General features: G+C 55.1%; 2 protein-coding genes and 1 non-coding gene across 3 annotated transcripts; 1 reads left to right on the top strand and 2 right to left on the bottom strand.

Annotated features, from left to right (window-relative positions):
* Positions 1 to 119: 119 nt before the first annotated feature.
* BESB_041500 lies at positions 120 to 192 on the top strand. The gene has a single exon. It is a non-coding gene; the product is annotated as a tRNA-Val (tRNA).
* Positions 193 to 1906: 1714 nt separating this feature from the next.
* On the bottom strand, positions 1907 to 10814 carry BESB_039930 (acetyltransferase, GNAT family protein; the record flags this gene model as incomplete). The annotated part of the gene is made up of 11 exons (XM_029362579.1): positions 1907 to 2697; positions 2984 to 3295; positions 3849 to 3965; positions 4482 to 4655; positions 5096 to 5161; positions 5568 to 5846; positions 6283 to 6769; positions 8366 to 8573; positions 9013 to 9116; positions 9600 to 9795; positions 10279 to 10814. 11 exons carry the CDS (start codon positions 10812 to 10814, stop codon positions 1907 to 1909), a joined length of 3270 nt encoding a protein of 1089 aa, XP_029221544.1.
* Positions 10815 to 12545: 1731 nt separating this feature from the next.
* On the bottom strand, positions 12546 to 20820 carry BESB_039920 (AMP-binding enzyme domain-containing protein; the record flags this gene model as incomplete). The annotated part of the gene is made up of 15 exons (XM_029362578.1): positions 12546 to 12894; positions 13498 to 13586; positions 14067 to 14226; positions 14740 to 14869; positions 15292 to 15431; positions 15903 to 16035; positions 16394 to 16516; positions 17016 to 17060; positions 17516 to 17581; positions 17802 to 17881; positions 18241 to 18386; positions 18639 to 18772; positions 19223 to 19300; positions 19675 to 19811; positions 20270 to 20820. 15 exons carry the CDS (start codon positions 20818 to 20820, stop codon positions 12546 to 12548), a joined length of 2361 nt encoding a protein of 786 aa, XP_029221543.1.
* Between the last annotated feature and the right edge of the window lie 559 nt (positions 20821 to 21379).

The following is a 21379-nucleotide window of genomic DNA, read 5'->3' as shown; positions in this document are numbered from 1 at the left end:
GACCAGAGCCCGGTTTTGGCAGTCGGGTGAATATGAATTGAGATTGAAAATACTCTTCAGCTTTCCTTACAAACTTTTGACAGAACGAATACCTTGGTGAGAATCTCCAGAAAACCTTTGGCGGTTCGTCGCTTAGTGGTAGAGTATATGCTTTACAAGCACATAAGTATTGGTTCGATTCCAATACTGCCCAAAATAAAAATTAAAAAGGCCTATCGTCTAATGGTAAGGACAAAAACCCTTCTCATCGAGAGAAGACGCAGAAACGCGACCGGCACAAACGAACGCGTGTCCTGCGCAGCCGGAGAAGCCGGGACGAATCACACCAAAAGCCACGGAAGGCAAAGGCAACAACAGAACTGGAAACTCCATGAAACGAAGGCGACGGACGCGTGGACGGCAGACGCACTGGAGAGGCATCGCACGCTCCACTGTGCACAGACACTGCCCCAAGATATAGCCTCGACATCTCATCAGACGACGACCCTCAAAACAGCACTCCTTTATTTAACAGCAGAACAAAGGGACTTGGCGCGTCCAGAGACACGAAAGCACGCTTGTGAGGAATCAACGCTCCCGCCGTACAGACGGAGCAAAGCCACAGAGAAACAGCGAACCACTCGAACGGATGCACACAATCAAAACCGTTATATATATGTATATGTGTATCTACAGCGACTAGTACGCCCCAAGTGTCACCGTAGGAGAAATGGGCGCGGAACTGGGTTTTGGAAATTCTTCTTACACTGCCTCTCGCTGTTCGATCCAATATCATAGACTGTCTACGCGTGCGTACTCAGCCGCTAGTTCACTGCAATGAGCTACCTCAGTCCGACTGCAAGTGCGCATCTGCTACCTAAACGACTCCACTGTGAAGCTCGCGGGTGCCTGGGGCGGGCGCCTCGCACGCTCCGCATGGAAGGGACACACGGCCCTTTCTTGCGGGCAGGTTGCGAATTCTCAGTCCGCAGTCGCAGAAACATTGAAAAAACACGACGCGTGCACAACCTCTTTCCGCTCTTCCGCAGAAGCATTGTACACATTCGACTGCCGCTTTCCGCTGGTATCTGCAGGCGCAGTGTGTTTCGGTGGTGTTCGCCATGCATGCAACCGCGCGCACTCGGTCTCGCGATATCCCTGAGGCTGCGGTTTCGGTGGCTGGGGTCGTCGGGTTGACCGTCGACCGCGCCTCATGTGATGCCGCATCCACGACTGTAGTTCGCACGCGGAAAGAGCTCCAGGAAGTTCGCAGCTGCTGGCGAGGGAAGCCGAACCCGAGCTGGACCGGGGCCTGCATGCGGTGATTCTCATCCCTTTCCTCGCGTGTTTGTCAACTCTTGGTTCACCGTTCGCTCGGCCTCTAGCCGCGTCCGCCCGTCGCCTCCCCGAACAAACCGAGGCGCTGCGCACCGCTCGACTCCCTCGCACGAGATGCGCTGACAGACGTGGATGCCTGCCTACGCACGCGTCCTCGCGACTTGCATATACTTATGCAGATGACTACATCCGCGTGTTCAGGACAGTTCTGCCGAAGGGGAACGCGCAGCGGAGCCAGTAAAAAACACCGTCCTCTCGTTTCTGTATAAAAGAGATGCTGCTCGCCGTCTCCCCGCTCGAAGCGTGTCCCTCGTTCCCCCCCGCGCGTCTTCTGCACACATGGCTCTGTGCGGGTCGGCCCTCCTCCTGTCGTGGAATTGCGCGCACGCCATCGTCTGCGCAAAACTCTTTTTTAGAGTGCGGCTCCGGCGACACGCCGCGTAGATCTCGTCTGCCCTCGTCGCAGCGACTCTCTCGATCCTGCGTCTTAGCGCGGTCGGCGCGTCTCTCCACACGGTTTCCCCCCAGAGCGCATCAGCTTCGGGGTCACGCTCTCGGCAGGGTTTTTGCGGACTCGGAATCAGACGCCTCACTGCCGATCTTCGTCGTCTGAAAACTGTTCCTGACAGGCGATAGGCAGCGCGACTGGCGCATATCCCTCTTTCTTTGCATGCGGGCGCTTGCCGCTGGAGCTGTCGCCGGCGCCCACGCCGCCCGCGGCTGCGCCCGGGATCGTCTCCTTGCCCCTGCCGCCTCTGCCTCCGGACTCCGCGTCTTCCAAGTCGCCCGCCGCCCCTTCGGAGTGTCTGCGGCTCCCCAGCGCCGGGGCGACCTCAGGCCGGCAGAAGCGGCGGTAGCAGAGCAACGCAAAGATCAGGACGGTGAACAGGAGGAAGACCGACGCGTGCTGCTGGAGGAAGTTCACGACGCCCTCCTCGGCGCTCTTCTCGTCGGTGCTCCCTTCGCCGGCGTCGCGCCCGCTCGCGGGTCCGTTCGCTCCAGCGCCCCGCTGCGCGTCTCCCCCGCCCTCCTTGCGCCTGTGGATCGGCGCCGAAGAAGCTGCCGCGTGCACTCCCGCAGGAAGCGCCTGCGAGGCGGGCGAGGCCTCCGGCTGTGCATGGATAGACTCCCTCGCAGCGGGCAATGGGGCGGCTACCGAGCGCTCGGTTTCCTCGCGGTCGCGCCCTGCGGCGGGGGCGGGGGTCGGCGCGCGCTTGTGAGGTTCAGCTCCCTCGAGGGTCTTCTCCTTTCCATCGGGCAGAGCGACAGACTGCGCGTCTTGACCCTCTGCAGGGGGGGAAAGCTCAGCCAGAGACGGCGGAGGCGGCGGATGCTTCTCCAGCACCTTCAAAGTCTCCTTCAACAACGCCACGCGGCTCTCTGAAAAAATGGCAGCGGGAGGGGGAGAAACACGCGGGAAACCCAAAAATCCAGAACAGGCCCCCTCTTTGTCACTCGACGCTTCGCTCGTTTCTTCCGTGGGTGTCACACACCACCTGACCTGGATATCCCTGTTCTTTTTCTTTTCGCCTGCACTACTTCATTCAGGCTCTTCAGCCTCATCTGCGCCCGCCAGCCCTTCGTATGCGGCCTTTCTCCCTGCCCTTAATTCCATCCTCGTGAGTCGCGCCGCCCGCATCCCGTCCACGTCTCCGTCGGCGCTTACTGTTGAGCTGAACGACTTGGAGGAGGGCGAGCTCCTCTGGTTTCCGCCACGGGATGGTCGCGGTCATCTCGTGCTCAAAGAATCGTCGTCCGCGATCCCAGTTGAAGCTCTGCAGATCGCCGGCGTCCTCTCCACTCTTGTCTTCCTCATGCTCACTCGTGACTTCGAAGAAGTTCGAGACGCGAAACCCGAGCTCCCAGTGCTGCGTGAGCGCGAAGATGTTGTCAGCTGGAACGCGATCGACGACTTTCTCGATTTGCCCGTGCTCGGGATTTGCAGCCTCCACCAGCAGCGCCTCGTAGAGATAAAGCACTGAAAAAAATGAAAAGCCGCAACCCCGTCGATCAGACACACAGCCGGAAGGCTCCGCTAGAAAGTACGGAGACCCGATGTGAAAAGAAAAAGAATCGCAAGGCGCAACGCCAAAGGGCAGGGCTCACGAGGGCCTTAAAAATCGACAGAGAGAACAGAGGAAAAAACACGGCGGAACATGCAGGGCTATCTGTGACAGAAAATTCAACTGCGTGCGAACAAGTCCCCGTTCGTGAGAGCAAGACGAAAAAAAAAATAAAGCGAAGGAAAGAGGGAGGCAACAGCGTTTGCAAGAGGCCAACCTCCAATACAGAGTCGGCTAGGCACACCACCCTCACGAGACCAAAGCCACAGAGAGAAAGGAAATAGAGAGACGAAGAGAAGAGAAGATTTGCACAGCGAGCCCTTGGAAGCTCGAAAAGCACCCCGACTGCGCGGCATGCGTGCAACGACTCAGCGCTTGAACAACAGGACGAAAAAACGAGACACAGCAGAGGCAACACAGAGAGAAAAAGTAAAAAAGAGATTAAAGAGGAAGGGCAAGAACGCTCACAGGTTTCTGGTTCTGCTGCCTCGTCGGTGGTGACCTCTACGTGCGTGATGACGCCGTGCTGCGGCGGAACCCCGAGCCAGAGTGCGCCCAAGACGTCTCCCGAAGACGGGCCGATAGCTGCACAACAAAACGTTTAGAGAAGCATCGCAGAAGACTTCGCAAACAGTTGTCATCCGCCCAGCTACACGCACAGAGCTGCAGGCGCTGTCTCCGCCCAGCGGTGACCTGCGTTGTCCAAAGCCGCGCGCGCATCGGGCGGGCTAGATCACACTGCGAGGAGCTCACTGTTGCGCACGATGAAGACAAAAAACATGTACAACTTCAATACAAAAATTATAAAAAAATGTCATTTTTCCCTTAAATCTGATATATTACTGAAAATCCTATTATTTCAATTAGGTAATTGTTTCAATGAGTATAGCCTAAATCCAAAGCGTCTACCATTTTGACCCGCAGCTCGTCACAAACGCAGCTATTTTTCATAGACCGTGCAGATAAAAATATATATGTATAGATATAAAACATATATATACGCACTGCAGGGGCCTGCGACGCGGAAGTCGCTTCGCATGCGACTGCCCGCTCGGTCGGAAGTTCTCTTTGGCGGGTTTCCTGCGTGGGCGTGACCCTCACCGAAGAAGGCCAGCTTGCGCAGGCGCGGGTCTGCAAAGGCCTCCTGGGCAGACTGGAGGAGGTGCTCATCGTCGAGCGAGGCGAGAAAGGCAAGGACGCGAGTCTCCGTCTCGTGCGACGCGTCCCGCATGGGAAGCGCGCGTACGGGCGGCAGAGCCTCCAGCACCTTGGCCGCTAAAGCAGAAGTTCGAGAGACGCAGCACACGCGACACACAACGAGCAAGATATGAACTTTGCCTACAGCCGCATGGTAAGACCCCGGAAAAAGCGCTAACGGTCCAGAGTTTGAGCGTGCGGCGCGACGAGGCACATTCTCTATCCACGAAAATGGGTACCGTGGCGCGCAGGAGACAGCCGAGACACGATACGCGGGAGCACGCGGCGTGAGCAGAGTGTCGAGCGACTTTTGTGCGCGCCCTCGCATCGGAGAATACAATAGCGAGCATATCGAGAAGATGCGGCAGATCACACCCTACAAATATCCACTGCCAGGGACTACGAATACGTTTCATATCTAGATACACACACAAGTCTTGAAGAGCGTATGCCGTCTCCCTCCAACAAAAAGAGAACCTGGACGAAACTCGGAAAAGCTTTGTCTCCATGCCGCTCACCTCCAGATCCAGGCGGTCCATGCGAAAGCCGTTCCAATTTGGACTCGAGAAACTGAATAACCCTTGCTAAAAAGCAACAAAAACACGAAAAATTGTCCCGTGAGGGTCTTTCTCCTCTTGCGCTGTCTCCGACAAGCCTACAACACGCTGTAGACTCTGCCGGGAAGCTCACGCAACAAGGCCGTGACTCGAGGCGCAGCACGGCACTTCCTACTCGTCAAGGTGAGGAAGGAAGCCTGGCAAAAGCAGCCTAGAAGCGAGCAACAGACACCTGACCTACGTATCCACCCCAAAGTCTTCCGTCCGAGAGGCATCATCACTGGCTGCTCACGACGGAGACCCACAACCCGGCGAGCAGCCCGATTTCCTGCCACGTAAGTATGCACACATGCAGGCGACGCCGGCGTTTGCCACCGTCGTCCCGCGTTCGCGCGCCCATCCAGGGCCCCCGTTCTTCTTTCTTGGGCGTTACCTTGCTTGTTCACAGCGGCCTGAAGCCGCTCCTCGACGGGCATGTACGGAAGCGACAGCTGCATCTCGTACCCCCCCTCGACATCTACCGAGGTGTAGTAATCAGGGATGTAGCGCACAGGAGTGAAGCCAGTGGAGAGGTAAAGCGAGAGCGGCGGAGCCTGACTGATCCACACGTGGAGGCTCGCCCGCGCGATTTTGTAGTGCGGATTCGGGTTCTGCGTGCTTCCAGGCGCAAACAGGGAGGCCTTCTCCAGCGAGCGGCGCAGCAGCTCTCGTCCTGTGTCGAAGAACGAAACAAAAAGACGGCACAGCGTGTCCAAATCGGCGACTCACATGAGGCGGTAAAAGACGTGAAGGAACTGAAACGGCTCAAGAGGGAAAGCGGCCACTCCGGCGCTTTTTTTCTCCGCAGAAACGAAAGAGACACAGAGATGCCACAAGCCACACAGACACACACAAACACCGTTTATTTATGTCATCAACATGTGAATGAAATATCAACAACAACCCAAGTTCTAAACCCTAAACTTATTCCGTTCACACAACAACATACAACGTAAAGCTGGGTTGACGCCCACGAAGGGTTCCACACAGACGTCCCCTGGAAGCGCGAAAAATTCAGTACGCCCCCGGTTTGAAGTTCAAACACAGCACTAGGGACAGGCCAGCAAACCCCTCCCTCCACCGCCTACTTTGACCTGCGTGACTCCTACCGAGTCCGAGTCTTCGATGCGTTGTGTCGATGGCGAGCATCATGATGTTCGCCATGCCGCGGTCGTCCACCGCGGTTCCGGCGACTCCAACGATTCTCCGTTTTTTACGCCCTGTCTCTGCCGTCTTTTCCCTGGCGACTACACTGAGCTGTCTGAAGAGTGGCTTGCGCAGGAAGTGGCGCATCGTGGCGCTGGAGTACTTGACCGGATACTCCTTTGTCTTGAGGAGAAGCAGGCGGACTTCTTCCGCATCATCATCGAGGAAGTCCCCAAAATCCACCAGGCGCTCCAGCGCCTCTCTTCGCCCCGCAGCGCGCGACTGGATGGACGCGACAGCAGAAGACTGCAACGGGGAAGACTTCTTAGGCAACGCATCCGCAGAAGACTCCTGGCTATTCCCAGAAAAATCCAAGCGCGACTCAGACGTGGGAACTCCCCCGACGACTGATACGGGGGCGTCCAACAAGACACGAAGGGAGAAAAACTGCTGAGATAGGATGGAGAACACCAAGACGACAGCAAACACAGGGTGACGACATGATAGAGGCAGAAGACGACGTCGCGGTGACGAAGGACACACAGGCCCAGCGCCTACACATCTGCGCGTCTGCGCGGCGCCGGGCGTACGGCACTGAAACGCATCTTGAACGGAGCTGTGAGCGAAGACTTGCTGTGCACGACGAGGGTGGTGGGCGCAGTGCAGGTCGGAAACCGACTCCTCTGCGCCGTTGCAGGGGCTGACGCGCCGCCCCGCCATTGTCGAAGCAGCGCTGCAGACGTGGTGGAGGATACAAACTCAGGAGGCGTAGCGCCGAGCGACGCCGAGGTTGCGTTCGCTCGCGCTCGTCACTGCCCTAGTGATTGCTGTTCGGCGGGCGGGACGCTCGAGGAATGCGTGAGGTGCGCACGCCCCCTGCGGATGCGCTGCGGCTCTGCGGACGCTCTGTGGCAGAGTGAAAAACCGCTTCACAGAGAGCGGAGGGCTGCGCCCTACGGCAGGGACTACATGAGTGAGAAAACTGCTCACTGCGCCCACGGCGCTTTCCTTCACGGCCCGCGTCCCCAACGGACGGCGCACTGACCAGGACGCCTGCCAGAATCGCGTGCACGGCTCTCTTCCGGAAACTTCGTCAGTGTAGACGAGCTAACGGGAGGAACTGCGACGACAATGAACAAGATGCCTGTACAAAGTGGTTGACGCGCGACGCCGAAATCGGCAAGAAGGACACCGATTACTCGAGTTGCAGCTACGCCGACACGGTGCCCACATATCGCAGCTTTGCGGTTTGGACAGAAGCGGACGCCTGGACGCAAGAAGGAACGACGACCCGGTTCTGACCCTTTCAAAGCCCCGAACCGATGGAGGGGGAACAAACTTTTCAGCGCGTACTTTCCCGACAGGCAGAGCGTGGCGTACCGGCGACGCGAGTGAACCCCGCAGAGTCCGTACTACACCCGCAAGAAGAGAAGGTCCGCGGTCTACAACTCAGCCAGAAACCACGGCAAGCCTGCAGCCTGCAGCACAGACGGCGTTCTGCGTCGCAGAGTTGCCCGCGTACTGAGCCCTCAGACGCCAGAACTGACGCTATCGCGGTTGCACGACACGAGAAAACGGAGACTGGCGCTCGCTCTCCGGCGCAGAACTCCCGCGGCACTGCATGCAAGCACAAAACGGCCTCAACAGAAGAGCTGCACGTGGCGCGGCACCCGCCGCGACCCTTGGGGCAGCCAGGACCGACGGCAGCGCTTCGCCCAGTTGTCCCTCAAGAAAATCTACTGCCTGTAACTGCAGTGTTTTGGCTGGTGCATTTTTGAACTGCACTTCGAGTTCCGGTCCGCTTTAGAGCGCGACAAGGAGGTGCTGCGCTCGTCAGGCTAACCGGCGACCCGCGCTAGGGAAAAAACGGAGACAGACATGCGCACTCGCACTGAGGAAACCACGAAGATGATAAAACACGTACCCACAGCAATGTGAATGCCCATGGTTCACGAAAATCCCTCTAAGACTTCTTCTACTAGAGTTCATGCGCATTCGCGTGGGCTTCTCATCACCACTATGTCCAACTGCATTAAGTAGTTGTACCCAGCTTATTTTGGGAGACCAGTAGTTGCACACATGGTATTCACTTTTGTACTCGTTTTTGTCGTCGTGCTTCGAAGCACACAGCATGTAGTACCGCAATTTTGAACTGCAGTGCTCGTCAGTGTAGAACCGGTTGCCGCACATGTCCTTCCATCCGTTCACCGGCATATGCGACGACCCCCCATCGAATGCTTCGACGCCGTCGGCACTTTAAAGATGGTTCGAATACCGCACGGGCACTGATGCGTCGGTGATCCAAGCCGTTACCAAGCGTCGACAAACAAAACAAGCAGAGACAACGACCGGGACGGTAGAACGCCGCTCCAAGGGGAAGGCGGGTGACAGTTCTGAACCGGTATCCTTAGTCCACGGCCTCAGTCGGCAGCAGAGCCTTCCTATTTTTCACGAAAGAGCTAAACTAGAGTTGCCAGATCTGACATCCAGCGAGCGACCTTAGTGGGAACTTTTTGCATCAGACTCGCCGAAACCGTTGCGGACAAGGAGGATGCCGTCTCATGCCTCTGCTAATACCTATGACAACGCTAAAGTGTGACTGCGAGCGCCAGCCGCTTTCTAACGAAACCGTTCCGGAGTGTGCGGGCGACTAGTGATTTCTAATTGGCGACTTCTCTGCGACGACCACACACCACACCGTCGCCGCCTCACTTGTGTCTGGCCGCATGGGCGTTGCGCCCGAAATGCCGATGAACGTGTAAAGCAAGTGTGCACAGTTGGCAGCAGACGAGTACCACTAGACGGCACCCGACAGCGACATTTTTCAAAAGACGTTGCAGAAAAGAAGCCGCGGATTCGGCTGGCGATGCCGTGCTCTGTGTGGGCAACGAGAAGAATTGGGCGCACCGAAAAATGCATACACGGCAACCGATGCCTACATGTATACCCACATATTCATACGTAAATAGACAGGCTTGGTTGCACACACACTCGTGAAGCATTAGGCGAGAGAGCGGGTGGACGTACGTTTTCCCTTGAGGTAGGGCAGTGTGGATGTGCGCCTGCCATCTACAAATCACGCCTGCGCGCTGAAACAGCCCATGGTAAAGAGCCACAGATTCGATCTAACTCGCTGATCTCGGCGGAGAGAGTCGGGGATGCTGTATTCCAAGGAATGCCAAAATTTTAGCTGGCGCTCCGTGCCCTCTTTCCCCCTCTAGAAAAAAAGTTTGAGACCCTTGAGCACAGGCTGCACCTTGGACCGCTGTTGAGGCTGTACCGCTACGCACGTCGGGATCCCCTCAGGCTGCTCAATCCAGAGTTTGTGGAGAATATCCTTTGACGCTAGCGCCTCGGCGATCTTCCTGAGCTCCTCTTCACTGCTGACCTCCAGAACTACTTCACGCATGCTGTCGCCTTCCTCCAGATATGCCTGCACGGTTGGATCTGAGAACGTCGACCCAACAATGCTGATGCTGCGGGCAAAAAAGCAGCATTGTGCGCGCATATTGCACCTACGCACCAGATAGTTGAAAGGCTCAATAGACCCAATAGTGAGATAAACTAAACTCATTTTCAACAACAGCATATCACCACAGCATAGATGCGCAGTGACGTGGGCAGAGGAATGGAGGGCATCGATGACGGATTATCTGTGCACAAAAAACGCAGAACATGCGGAACAAGGCTTCACGCCAATCAGATTCACGACTGTGCTCTGGAGTAGAGCGTATCTGCTCCATTTCTGTGTCTCCCCATTCTGCAAGCGCCAACAGATCTACGGTCGTACGTCACGGGGAGGATCTTTACGTTCCCGTGTCGACTCCCAGGAATTCGATGGAACGGAGGCATTTGCGGTGCTACGACAGCATCCAAAGGAGAAGCACATCACGCAGGCGAGCCACGGCTTCCAAGGCATAACGGCAAAAGCCTTTGGTAGTCTCTCGTTTGCCACTCACCACGCATGGCACGCCTGAGCGATAACTGCTCCCGTAGGCCAAGCGAGCTGCGTCTGGAGGTCCTTCCGCACAACAACGTACTGAACCAGAGGATCTGGACGAAAGGACTTCTTTTTTTCTTCCTTCTTTCCACCGCATTTCGCCTGCTCGTCCACTGAGCCCGCTGCGAGCGTGTTTTTCGCTGCATTGCCGGTCTGGCCGTTTGCCGCGGGCGCGGCACTCGCCGCGCCGGATGGACTGTCGGCGGCGTTCCTCTCCGAGGCCTCCATACTTAGGATTGCAGGCGGGAGTGCGCAAACACTCCGCACGCACTCGTAAACTTTCGAAGGGGAGTCTCTGGGAGAGGGCCCCCCGCTGATGCCGCTGATGGGCGAGCGACTACGCGATGGACACGTGGCGAGCGGAGCAGCAGAGAAGGAAAGCACACGGCGGACGGGCGCCACGAGGGAAAACCCGACCCGTCCTCGCCCGTTCGCCTTCAGGTGTTGCTTTTCGCAGCAGCCCAGGAAAACTACATACGACCGGGACCGCCACATTCAGAAGGCACGGAACCGGCAAGAGATGACCGTTCCGCATGCCTTGCGAGGACGGAACTCGTGTATTCTTCGTCGAAGAAGGCCAGACTGCAGAGATGGGAAATCTCCACACAACAGATTCACTACAAAACAAGTCTGTGGAAGCACGACGACAAATGAATGGCACAACCTCCAAACGAAGCGCCCTCGAGACGTGTCTGCGGAGAGAGGAGTTTCGCGGCATCTAGAGCCTCAAAAAACCGCGCCTGGCTCCAGACAGCGAAGCAGAAGCCAGGAGCCGAATATGCAGGAGGAGCGACTCGTGACACGTGGATGGCAAGCCACCCCAGAAAACGGGGATGTGGCGCGGTGCGCTGGAACTGTAACGCTGCGTTGCGACCGGCGAAACGCGCATTGGATCGCTCCTTCGTCCTTCCGCGCCTTCAGCACACGACAGGAAAAGTTCGCAGCACGAGTCAAAGATATAGCTCAGCTCCAACAAGTGGCGAGAAGGGCGTCCATCCGTACGGAATGCCTGCAAGCTACTGCTCTGCTCGAAGATTCCGACCCCTTCTTCCGACAAGACATGACATGGGCAGTGGCAGCAAAACGAGGCACCGGCCTTCACACTCGATTGTATACCCACATGTTAGTACACCAGCAAGAGAGCTAGCGATTTTAGAAAACAGCGGAATTGTGTGGCGCCTTTCACATCCATATACGTGCGTTCGTCTGCGTGTCGCGGAGTGACATCGTGCATGCGGAAGACTGAAGAACATCAAGAGCAAGAGCTTTTCTGTGCATGCTTGCTACCCGGTGCGTGTCTGCTAGGCCCTTTGCTGCGGCAGTTCACCTCGCATTTCCATTTCTCTAGTTGCTACACTTATACTCTGTCATACTTTGTGAATTTCTGTTCTGCGCCTTGAGGGTCCTCTTCAGTTCCGGGTGTGCAAGGCTAGCGTGTCTGCCGCCGCTCGCGACTTCCTGACGCTACATTTGCGAGACGCCGGCGGATGGGAAGCATTGCATGCCATTTCGTCTCCGAAGAATACCCTTTTCTCTCTGGAAAAGAACATGCGCGATGTCTGGAGCATCCGAATTCTCGCACGTGCTGGAATGTGTCCGCCTCGTTACTCTAGACAGCCGGATTTCTTTATCCGCTCTTGCCAAGCGCGGCCGTAGTTGTCGAGAACGGGCAGCAGTGTGCCAGTCTCGAAAGGTCGTCTCTTTGTGGTTCATATGCTGCAGAGCCAGTATGGTCCTACTGACGGATAAAGCTACGAGGCTCCCATCCACCTTAGCGGAGGGTGCCTTCGTTTTGCACAAGTCAAAGCAAAGCAACCTCGCGGACCCTAGCACCCAGGTACACCAGTTACGGGTCGTCGCCGCTTTGGGATTCCACGCCAGACGCATTCAGACGCGCAGTGAACCATTTTCATGCAAGGACAGAAGTCAACAAACATGATATTTCCAGTAACCAACGTGCCTTACAAACGGCCCTGATTCCCCCCTTCTCCCCTCTCCGCCTTATATGTGTATACATATTTATCCACACACAGTATATGTGAATATCTGCAAACGTAGAAAAAATGGGAGAGTAACCGGCGGGAAATGTTTCCTCACCGTACAGACCAAAGACCAATCAGCGTCTATCTTGCCTCTCTCGGAGCGATAGGCAATGCTCAGGATGTCAAAAAGGCTCGCGATAACGACACGCTTGTAGCCTACCTAGAGCGAGCCCCCGGGCAATCCTTAATAGTCCACGCTATCTGCCGAGGGGCGAGGGAAGCCATGTTCTTCTTCATACTCCAAAGTTCCAGGAGGTGTCGTGGAAGGTGTCGCTGGCTCCACACGGATGGTGGCGCGGATGATGTAGCGTTCGTACTCTTTGAAGACATCCGGATTTTGGGCGCTTTCCACATTCGTCAGGGGCAGCCCGTGGATGAAGTTTCTGAGTTCCTTCTCCATTAGTTTCCCATTCTTCGTCTTGGGGATCTCGTCAACCATAAAAATATGTTTTGGGACGTGGAATGCAGTCAGGGCGCTTGCAATCATGCGCTTGATCTCTGCGACGAGCGGCGGCGAATAACAGTGTGAGCCTCTGCGCACGCAAGAGCAAACGCAGCCAAAACTGCGAGCAAACGGAGTGATCGCAGCGGCGTCATGATGCCAGGCTGGCAGCAACCAAGCATGAGAGCGGCACTGTCACCCCTCATCGAAGCCGTGAACACCGGTCCCACGTAGACGATGTGTGCATCCCACAACACCGCAAATCACGAGAGACAAGGAAACGCATTCGCGTATACGGCCAGAAGAGCGCCGCGTGACAGCACATGCAGCGGGCGCTACACGACTCAATGATCCACTCCAGCGGTCAAACACCGCCGCCCTGTTAGCGGGTTTCTAGACGTGCAACCAGACACCGCCAAGCAGCAAACAGGCACGCGATTGGCTCCGCATGAGATAGCCTCATAGACTGCCCCTCTGCGTAATAACAGATGGGTCCTCGGTCGCTCGGTGCGGCAGTTCTCTGTCCCACCAAACCTGAACAGCTCGACTCGCGGCTTCTCGCCTTGGGGAACGATACTCCAACCGTCTATTCCTGTTCTAATTGAATAAGCTGTAGTGATGACTCCTGCCTTGGTCGCTCCATGTCAACTGCTTCTCGAGAACCGTTCTGTGTTAAAGGGGGTTTCAAACTCACGATAAAACGACGAAGAGAACAATGTGCTCGGATTCCTGGTCGCTCCTGCCGATGGCAATGCACTCGCTGACGCCCGGGTGCCCAAGCACCTTCATGCAAACAAACGGAAAAGAGCGAAGAAAGGATAGTCTGCCACTCACAATATGCCAGCCGTTGCGCATGCGGGACATGTTTGCCTGAATGATTTTACGACCAAACATTCCAGGCTCAGACTGGATAACATGTGTCATCATCCAGTCCAAGGAGGACGTGTTTCGCCTCACGGAGCCTGTACGAAGGATCTTCTCGACGCAAGCCACGGACACACGTTTTTTCTGTCATCCTAAGCAACTAGCGACAAGATGCTGGTGAGGGTCGTGGCCACTTGCCCGTGCCTCCCTGTATCCGCCTTCCACGCCAGTCCGTAACGTTTTATGAGCCAACACGCAGCCTCGCGAGAGTTTCTCCTCTTTGGCATTTTTCCTTCCTCCTCCTCCTTCATCCGCCGACCTGCGTTTCTCGAGACATGTGGATTTAAATGAACAAGAAGACGACAGACGCGTTGCTGCAGGCGCCTCGTTCAGCCTTACCACTTGATATAATTCAGAGCTGCTGACCCGCACGCCGCTCGGATTTAACGTGGCGTCGCTTCGGCCAATGAGAACGAACCCGCTCGTTGGAGACGGATACTCCATACAGTAGTCGCCTTGCAGCCACATGCCCCCCTTGCTCCTGTCGAAATACGTCTGGCTGGACCCACAAAGATCCGCAGACAGGAAAACGGCAGGCGTCACACAGAAGACACCAGAAAACGGTCATCATGACGCACTCAGCTTGAGCTACGCAAGAGGTGGAAGGGAAAAACGGCAGAGGAGAGCGAAGGGAGGGAGATAGACACCGGACGAAAACGAGCAAGGCGACAGCGTTGGACAATGTGCGGGAAGCGGAAAGGAACAGAGAAGAAAAAAGACAGACATCGTTCGGCCGACAGCGTCGTGCGTCGTCACGGCAAGTCAAGGAAGATACAGGAAACACGCACGAGACCCGATCTCCAGTTCGCGACGAGGGCGGGAGCAAAACTGCGGCAATCCCCGCAGCGGCGGGTGCAGATGAGTCGTCCGTATCTCAAGACAGAGCAGACGGAAAGAAAGTTGTATTCTTGGGGTGACAACCAGCCGAAACCACACTGAATTACATGCAGTATCGGTCACCGTTTGCCTCGCTTTGTATCTTCCCCTTCCCTCGAGCTGCAGAACGACATACACGAATTTCTTGCGGTTCTCGTCGTCCCAGAGCTGTAGCGGCTGACTGACGAACGGCTGAAGACACGCGAGTTCGCCTGTCTGCCCGACCACGCGCTCGCCCTCCTGGTTGACAACGCCGACGTCCATGCCTGTCAGGCAAGTCACAAAACAACTCCACGCTCGCGAAGAGAGCGACCCGGTGAGCGGACCGGTCTTCAAATGCCAAGAGCGAAACAGGCGAACAGGAGGCGATGGACAACGTAGTAGAGCACACACACCCATCTACCCATCGACCGATACGTGCCGCCGGTTGGAGAGAGACAGAAAGAACGAATCTACACTGCAGCAAAGGAAACCGAAAGCCGCAGGGTCCGATCTTCAGCTTCTAGGGTCTACGGAGCTTCTCAAGTCGGTGATCTCGAAAGTAGTAACTCTCTGCTTCCGCCGAGGCAGACGCGCCCCTGTTCCAAGACACACGTATTGATGTGTCCACAAGCGCGACTAGTCCACAGGTACAGGCCGCGCCTCCACGTCGAAACATATTCGTACAGGGCAAAAAACATGCACTTACCGAGACCTTTCGCCTGAAGAAGTCCCTCCCGGACATCTTCGGTGGGATTTCCAGTGAGAAAGCAAGAGCAGATATCTGAGCCTCCAGACATGAAGACGAGGTGGAGGTCTTTCTTGATGTTCTGCGCGGCGTAGCGATACCTGACAGAAAAAGAGTTCGGTAAGCCAACACCGCTATGCGCCGCTTCGCGACCAGAGTCGCTCCGCTTTCCGCGGCCGAATGCCACAAACTAGTCATGAAGACTTTTTCTCCAAACGCTAGAAAACGGAGGTGAACACAAGAAGTGCTAATGGGATGCTTCCTCTCAGAGTCTCCCGCGGCAGGCAGGGAAACGCTATGGTAGTTGGTAGAATGTGAGATGAGAAGCGATATTGACGCCATGGCTTCGCATGATTGCCTTCGCGCGAAGTCGGAAAATCCTTGCTATGCACCGTATTCGGTTCGCGACAGTGCTATGATCCTTAGATACTTGATACCAGAGTTTAACGAGAGCATAGCATACCCGTGAACAACACTTGCAACATATTCTCTGAACTACTCACGGAAACACGATACTTTCGCCCGCCCCTTTCCGTAAAGAGACGAGCAACAGTCACACCCTGACGACTTACGAATGAGGATAAAGCGGCGACCCTGTGGAGCAGAGCGTGCGCAGGCGTTTCAGGCCGTTCTCAGAGTCGAGAGAGACACCCATTTTTTCCATATCCTGAAGATACTTGGCACTCGTCCCGAAGAGTGTCCCGCCTGCGCGCAATACGACACGAATGCCGCGAACGCGTTGCACTCAGCGATACTTTCCATGTGACGGTTTCAAGCTTTTGATTCACTACGCTCGAGATACACATGAAGCACGAATTCCCTCGAATATCGAAAGCGACTAACAAGGGTTATGGGCATGCACAGAGGCAGCAGGTGCAAAAGTGGATTGAAGCTTGGACACCACCTGATACGCTGCATGCTTGGTTGCCGCGTTTGGATTCCCACGCGAGAAGGCGAATGGATTCCGTGCGCCCAGTCGACGCAAGTAATATATACCCGCGTATGCGAACCTTGAACCGTGGAACCCCTATTTGTCTTCCGCCCCGGCGGAATCCAGCCGTACCGTGGTCATCAAAGAATTTCCATAGGACCGTCGGTCCGGGATGCATCGCGTGGCCTTCGTACAAGAGCAGGCTTGCGCCAGACGCTAGCCCCGCCACGAGCCAGTTCCACATCATCCACGAGACTGAACGGAAGAAGAAAACACCCCGCATGAAACTGACGAAGTGCACTGACAAGTGCCCTGTTTCACGTCAACGCTGGGAAACACCTCCGATGAACCCCTATACGCGTGCTAAGGGCGCGCGTACCCGACCTATGACCGTCTGTTAAGATCTGGCAGTGCCAAAGTTGTCATACAAGAAAACAGTTCGCACTCTTCCTGATTCTACCACCTGACCCAGTCTGCGACAACGGCCTGCCGATAAAGCACCGATTTTGTGCAGAGTACGCAGTGATACGGATATGCAGCTATAAACATTTTGTATTCTCCAGCTTACAACTGCAAACATCGACAGTGAGCTGATATTCGTAAAAAGCTAAGGGTTTCATACGGGAGTGCTCTTCTAGAAGTGAGAAAGACGCAACAGACGCACGTAGTAGCCCTAGTTACGCCCCACTTGCTGCTGGCGTTTCAGACGCGCGGATTTGCTTTGTCCAGCTGTGATTACAAGAGGAAAACATACCTGTGGAGTAATAGAAAATGGTGTCGCCCGGCCGAACATTCAGGTCTGCACATCCACACAAAGGAGCACAAGAGACGACTCCAGGTCAACACAGCTTCCTGTCTGCCTTCTCTCCTCTTCGCCCCTGCCGCTGCGCGGGGAACAATCCCCGAGGCTTATGGAGAGTGCCAAGGCACCTTCTGGCTATCCAAGCTTTCTTCGAAGTACATCTCACTGTCTACGCTACATCTCATCTGCACCGCCACAAGAAGCTACTGCACGACAGACTAGAGTGGCGAGCGCCAAACTGCGCAAACGGTCCACCGACGGGTTCTACCCTCGTGAGGATTGAGAACACACGCTGCCGAGACAACCGCCAGATGGGCCTGCGGAGCTCGGCAACTGGCTCTAGAGGGCTGTGGCGCTTCACCACCCGAAGACGAAAACGCAGCTTCCAGAAAACGGTGATATGTTTTCTACTTATGCAGTGTTCTACGGCACGGCAGTGTGGCTTGACTGACGCAGTTGGTGCTCCTTCACCAGCTGGAGCAATAAGCCTTGCCGGTGGACGATTCGTTTCGGTGCGCCTGCAAGCAGAGACGGACCCCAAAGGATGAGAAAACAAGGAGAAAATGAATGGGAGGATTTGTGAAGGTTGAACCATTTTTGAACTGCCGTGCTTCGAAACATATCGGCTGCTACGGCTTCGAAAAAGGGTGAGACAGGCTCTGCGGCATGTGGAGATGAAGAATACTCGTATCCCATTGTGCTTTCACAGAAGGCGATACATGCCTTTGTGTCTCTCACCCGTGGTGCCACTAGAGAAAAGGATGAAGAGCGGGTCGTTGAAGGACAGCGCCGGGAAAGAAAGCGGCGATACCGTCGACCTGAACACCCGGAAAATTAGACAGTGGCTTCTCTTCTCCAGTCACTCAATCACATATGTATGCGCTGCTTTGTCCTTTCCAGTCCAGTTTTCCTGCGTGGAAGAAAAGAGCGGGCGACTGGAGGAAGGAAGCAGAAGCAAGACGGGTCTCAGCATGCGGATTTCACAAATCCGTCTCATCCACGAAGCCCATGTGCATAGAGTTGCATTCCGTAAAGTATGAGACTTGCCTGGCATTTAAAGCTTTTTTGGAGACCACCAGGTCTAGACCGAAAGGCAGACTGTACAGTGCGGGACCGCAAATTAGCGCAAGACTCACGTAAGACCCATCTGTTCTCAAGGAATCTTTCCCATGCTTACGTGTTCATGATATCCGAGTATCGGGCTTGGCAGACGTCCGGCGCGCGGGACCCGCTGTCATCACTGAAGACTCTTTCCATGGCGCCATCGAGCGGAAGCGTAAGCAGCGTCTTCACGCTTGCAATTCTTCGTGAAAGATCTTCTGCCTAAGGAGCCAGAAAATGAAGAAGTTTGTACAGCACCAGCAGAAAATGAAGCCAGACCGTGCGTGTCTATATTACGCAGGAAAGCAAAACGACCCGATTGTGGGAAATAAAGGAACGTGCGCATCTCCGCACACATGGTTTTCTCCCACGTAGCACGAATACATACAAACGAATATATATGTTTACCTAAACAGCGAATACCTGTCCGCACACTGAAAGGATATGGGCGAAGATCACCATGGAGATCCGTACCTTTCGAATGCACGATATAGTCTTCCCCTTCAGCTGGTAAACATTCGACGTGATCAAAACTCTGGGGGAAAGGTCGCCAAATCTGCTGTGCAGCATCGAGAGGGAGAAGTCCGGCGAACAAGACGACCAAATGCCTGCCGGAACAGAAGAGAGATCATGCTCAAGTGCTGTGAGCCGAAAGAGCGGCACGCCCCCGTGTCTGTTGGTTACGGTTTCCGAGTTTATGCGTCAAAGAAAAGCGTCAATGTACGTTGAAATGAAGCTTGACGAGAAACTGCCGGCTTAACATGGACTCTGAAAGGACTACACCATTGAGTACCAATGCACTCGAACGAGGCAGCGTGCAGCTGGGCGGCGCTTGCGAGACGCTGGCACCTTTCACTTCTGAAAAATGCGACCGGAAACCGGCATTGTTCTGCCGGGTTAACAAGAGCTGCGGCTGGCGCTGTTTAGTCAGAGGGGACATATTGCCGTAACACAGCAAGAAGTTCCACAAGACACGGTGGATAGACTGAGAGTGTCACCTGCCAGTGCCTCTTTGCTATGTCAAGTCTCATCATAACAGGCTCTACAACTTTTCTCACCTCCTAATCCAGTTACGGCGAGCATTGTAATAAGAGTCTCCGGTGTATTGCACACTACCGCCGCCACTCGGTCCCCCTCTGAAAAAATCAGCAAGAACATTTTGAGGACAGTTGCATGAGAGTGGCTGTTTGCACAACTGATGCCTGACGAACCAGAATGTGGAGGATCGTCAATCAGACGACGCACAGCCTGGAAATACAAGGACACCTCAGACCCGTATATGCTTCTACCCTGAGATGGCGGTGTAACACCCTTTCAGACCCGGGTGCGTTGCAAACGGGCATTTGCAATCTTTCCACACGTGTGCAAGCATTGAAAACGTGTAGATCACTATCTGTTGCAGGCGTGCAAGGTCGCCTGCATTTGAGTGTATTCTCTTCTCGGTTATCCATTGTTACACATGTTCCCTATAGTTAAGCGGTCAACCCAGGGATGTGGGCGAAGCACCTACTTTGCAGTCCTATCCTTCGGAAAAACTGCATCATTATAGACACGCGACGCCGCATGTCGCCAAATGTCATGGTCCTCGGCGCAGAGCCCTCACAAGAGAAAGTCAAAGCCACCTCTTCATCCGCTCTCCCCGCTGATCTACATCACCAGACACAAACGTCAGGGAGGGAGGCGACGCAAATCCATAGTAGTGGCCGTATGGACCCGCACGGCAAATTTGCTTAACAGGCGTCTGAAGTACCGCAGCCACCATATCGTCTTCTCAGTTCACCGGTGATCGGTACATTACGGCTTCTGGCTGCCTGAGTTCCTATTGATCCAAACATTTCGGATGCTGGGACGGTATATGCTGCCTACAAACAGAGGACGGCTGCCCGAGAAACACGTAGCCACTGACGTTACGAGGCAACATGGACTGCCTAACCCAAGGGTAGGCAGCATGTGTACACTCCCATATACATATATGTTCAGAGACCTACGTCGGCGAGTATGCGTGAATCTCTTTTCATAGACTAGCATCCTGCAATTCAAAAGCTCCCTAAAAGTGTAGGGGGCCATGATACGAACAAGCACGTGCCTTCTGCATGACGGCCTACCGCACAACGTTTTCCGCAAAATTAAGTTTTCCTCGAGGAAAAAACACGGTGTTAACAAATGCCTCAGGGGTCAGCCCGGTCAGCGAAGGAGCCCCGAAAAGGAACTGCGTCCGCGGAAGATCAGACGAAGCGTGCTGAGCGTAGAATCGATTGATAGACTGCTCTTTTGAACTCAGGTTGTCGCCTCTGATCTCCAGGAGCGTATTGCCCGCATTGCTTGGGTTATGCACCCTGCAGAATTCCCACACGTCTCTCCAAAAGAAAGGAGCGTATCGCACACTCCAGTCATGAAAAGTACTGTATGTTGGCGGCGATGGCGGCGGAGGGGGCAGCCTCTGCACAAATGGCGGAGCCGATGGGCAAAGAGGCGGGGGTGCTGCAGAATATTTTTTAGTCAGATAGTCGTAGAATAGAGACAACCGAGAAGACTGTGGATCGAGGAAGGAGGCCGAAGCAGGAAAAGCCACTGGAGGCTGCCTGTCCATAAAATACGGAAATGGAGGCTGATTATCGGTCCCCTGAGCGGGTCCTCCGTTAGAGGTATCCCCCATTTTCGTGTCGTCTTCAAACGTATATCTCCGACGACCTGTCGAATAAGAAGACGCGCGCCGAAAATCGGAATGTTCACCCCACTTTTTCTTGAATGCATCTATTCCTCCGACGAGTGCTGTTTCCGGTCCACAGATGTAGTTGCAGGCCGGGACGATGGCGCCGCGAGCCATCCTCCCCCCGTAACGATCGAATGCGCTTTGGGCATTTTTTCGTTGGAAAAAACGAGGAACTAGGGCCCCTTCTGGCGTGCGTGATAGCGGTTCTATGGTCTTGGGAAAACTGCCGTGCGCGCGGCAGGTAACGCTGGACCAGAGGGCACAAAGAACGGCAGCCGGTGCCTGCCTGCTGCAGTTGACTGGAGGTGTACACCACCACGTTCCTCTCAGATTGTTCTGGACGGCTCGCTCAAGCGCCAAACGACATACGGGAACTGCCTTACATGCCCGACCTCCGGTAAAAGGCTCCAAGAGAGAGGATTCCATGTCAGTTATTCCACAGGCATAATTATTCGATTGTCATGGAAGGCTACCCAGAAATCGCACAGGTGTTCCATATGCA

Source organism: Besnoitia besnoiti, chromosome II, assembly GCF_002563875.1.
Source record: "Besnoitia besnoiti strain Bb-Ger1 chromosome II, whole genome shotgun sequence".
Classification (NCBI taxonomy): domain Eukaryota; phylum Apicomplexa; class Conoidasida; order Eucoccidiorida; family Sarcocystidae; genus Besnoitia; species Besnoitia besnoiti.
The sequence above is the reverse complement of the archived record's forward strand: the minus strand, read 5'-3'. Positions and strand labels throughout refer to the sequence as shown.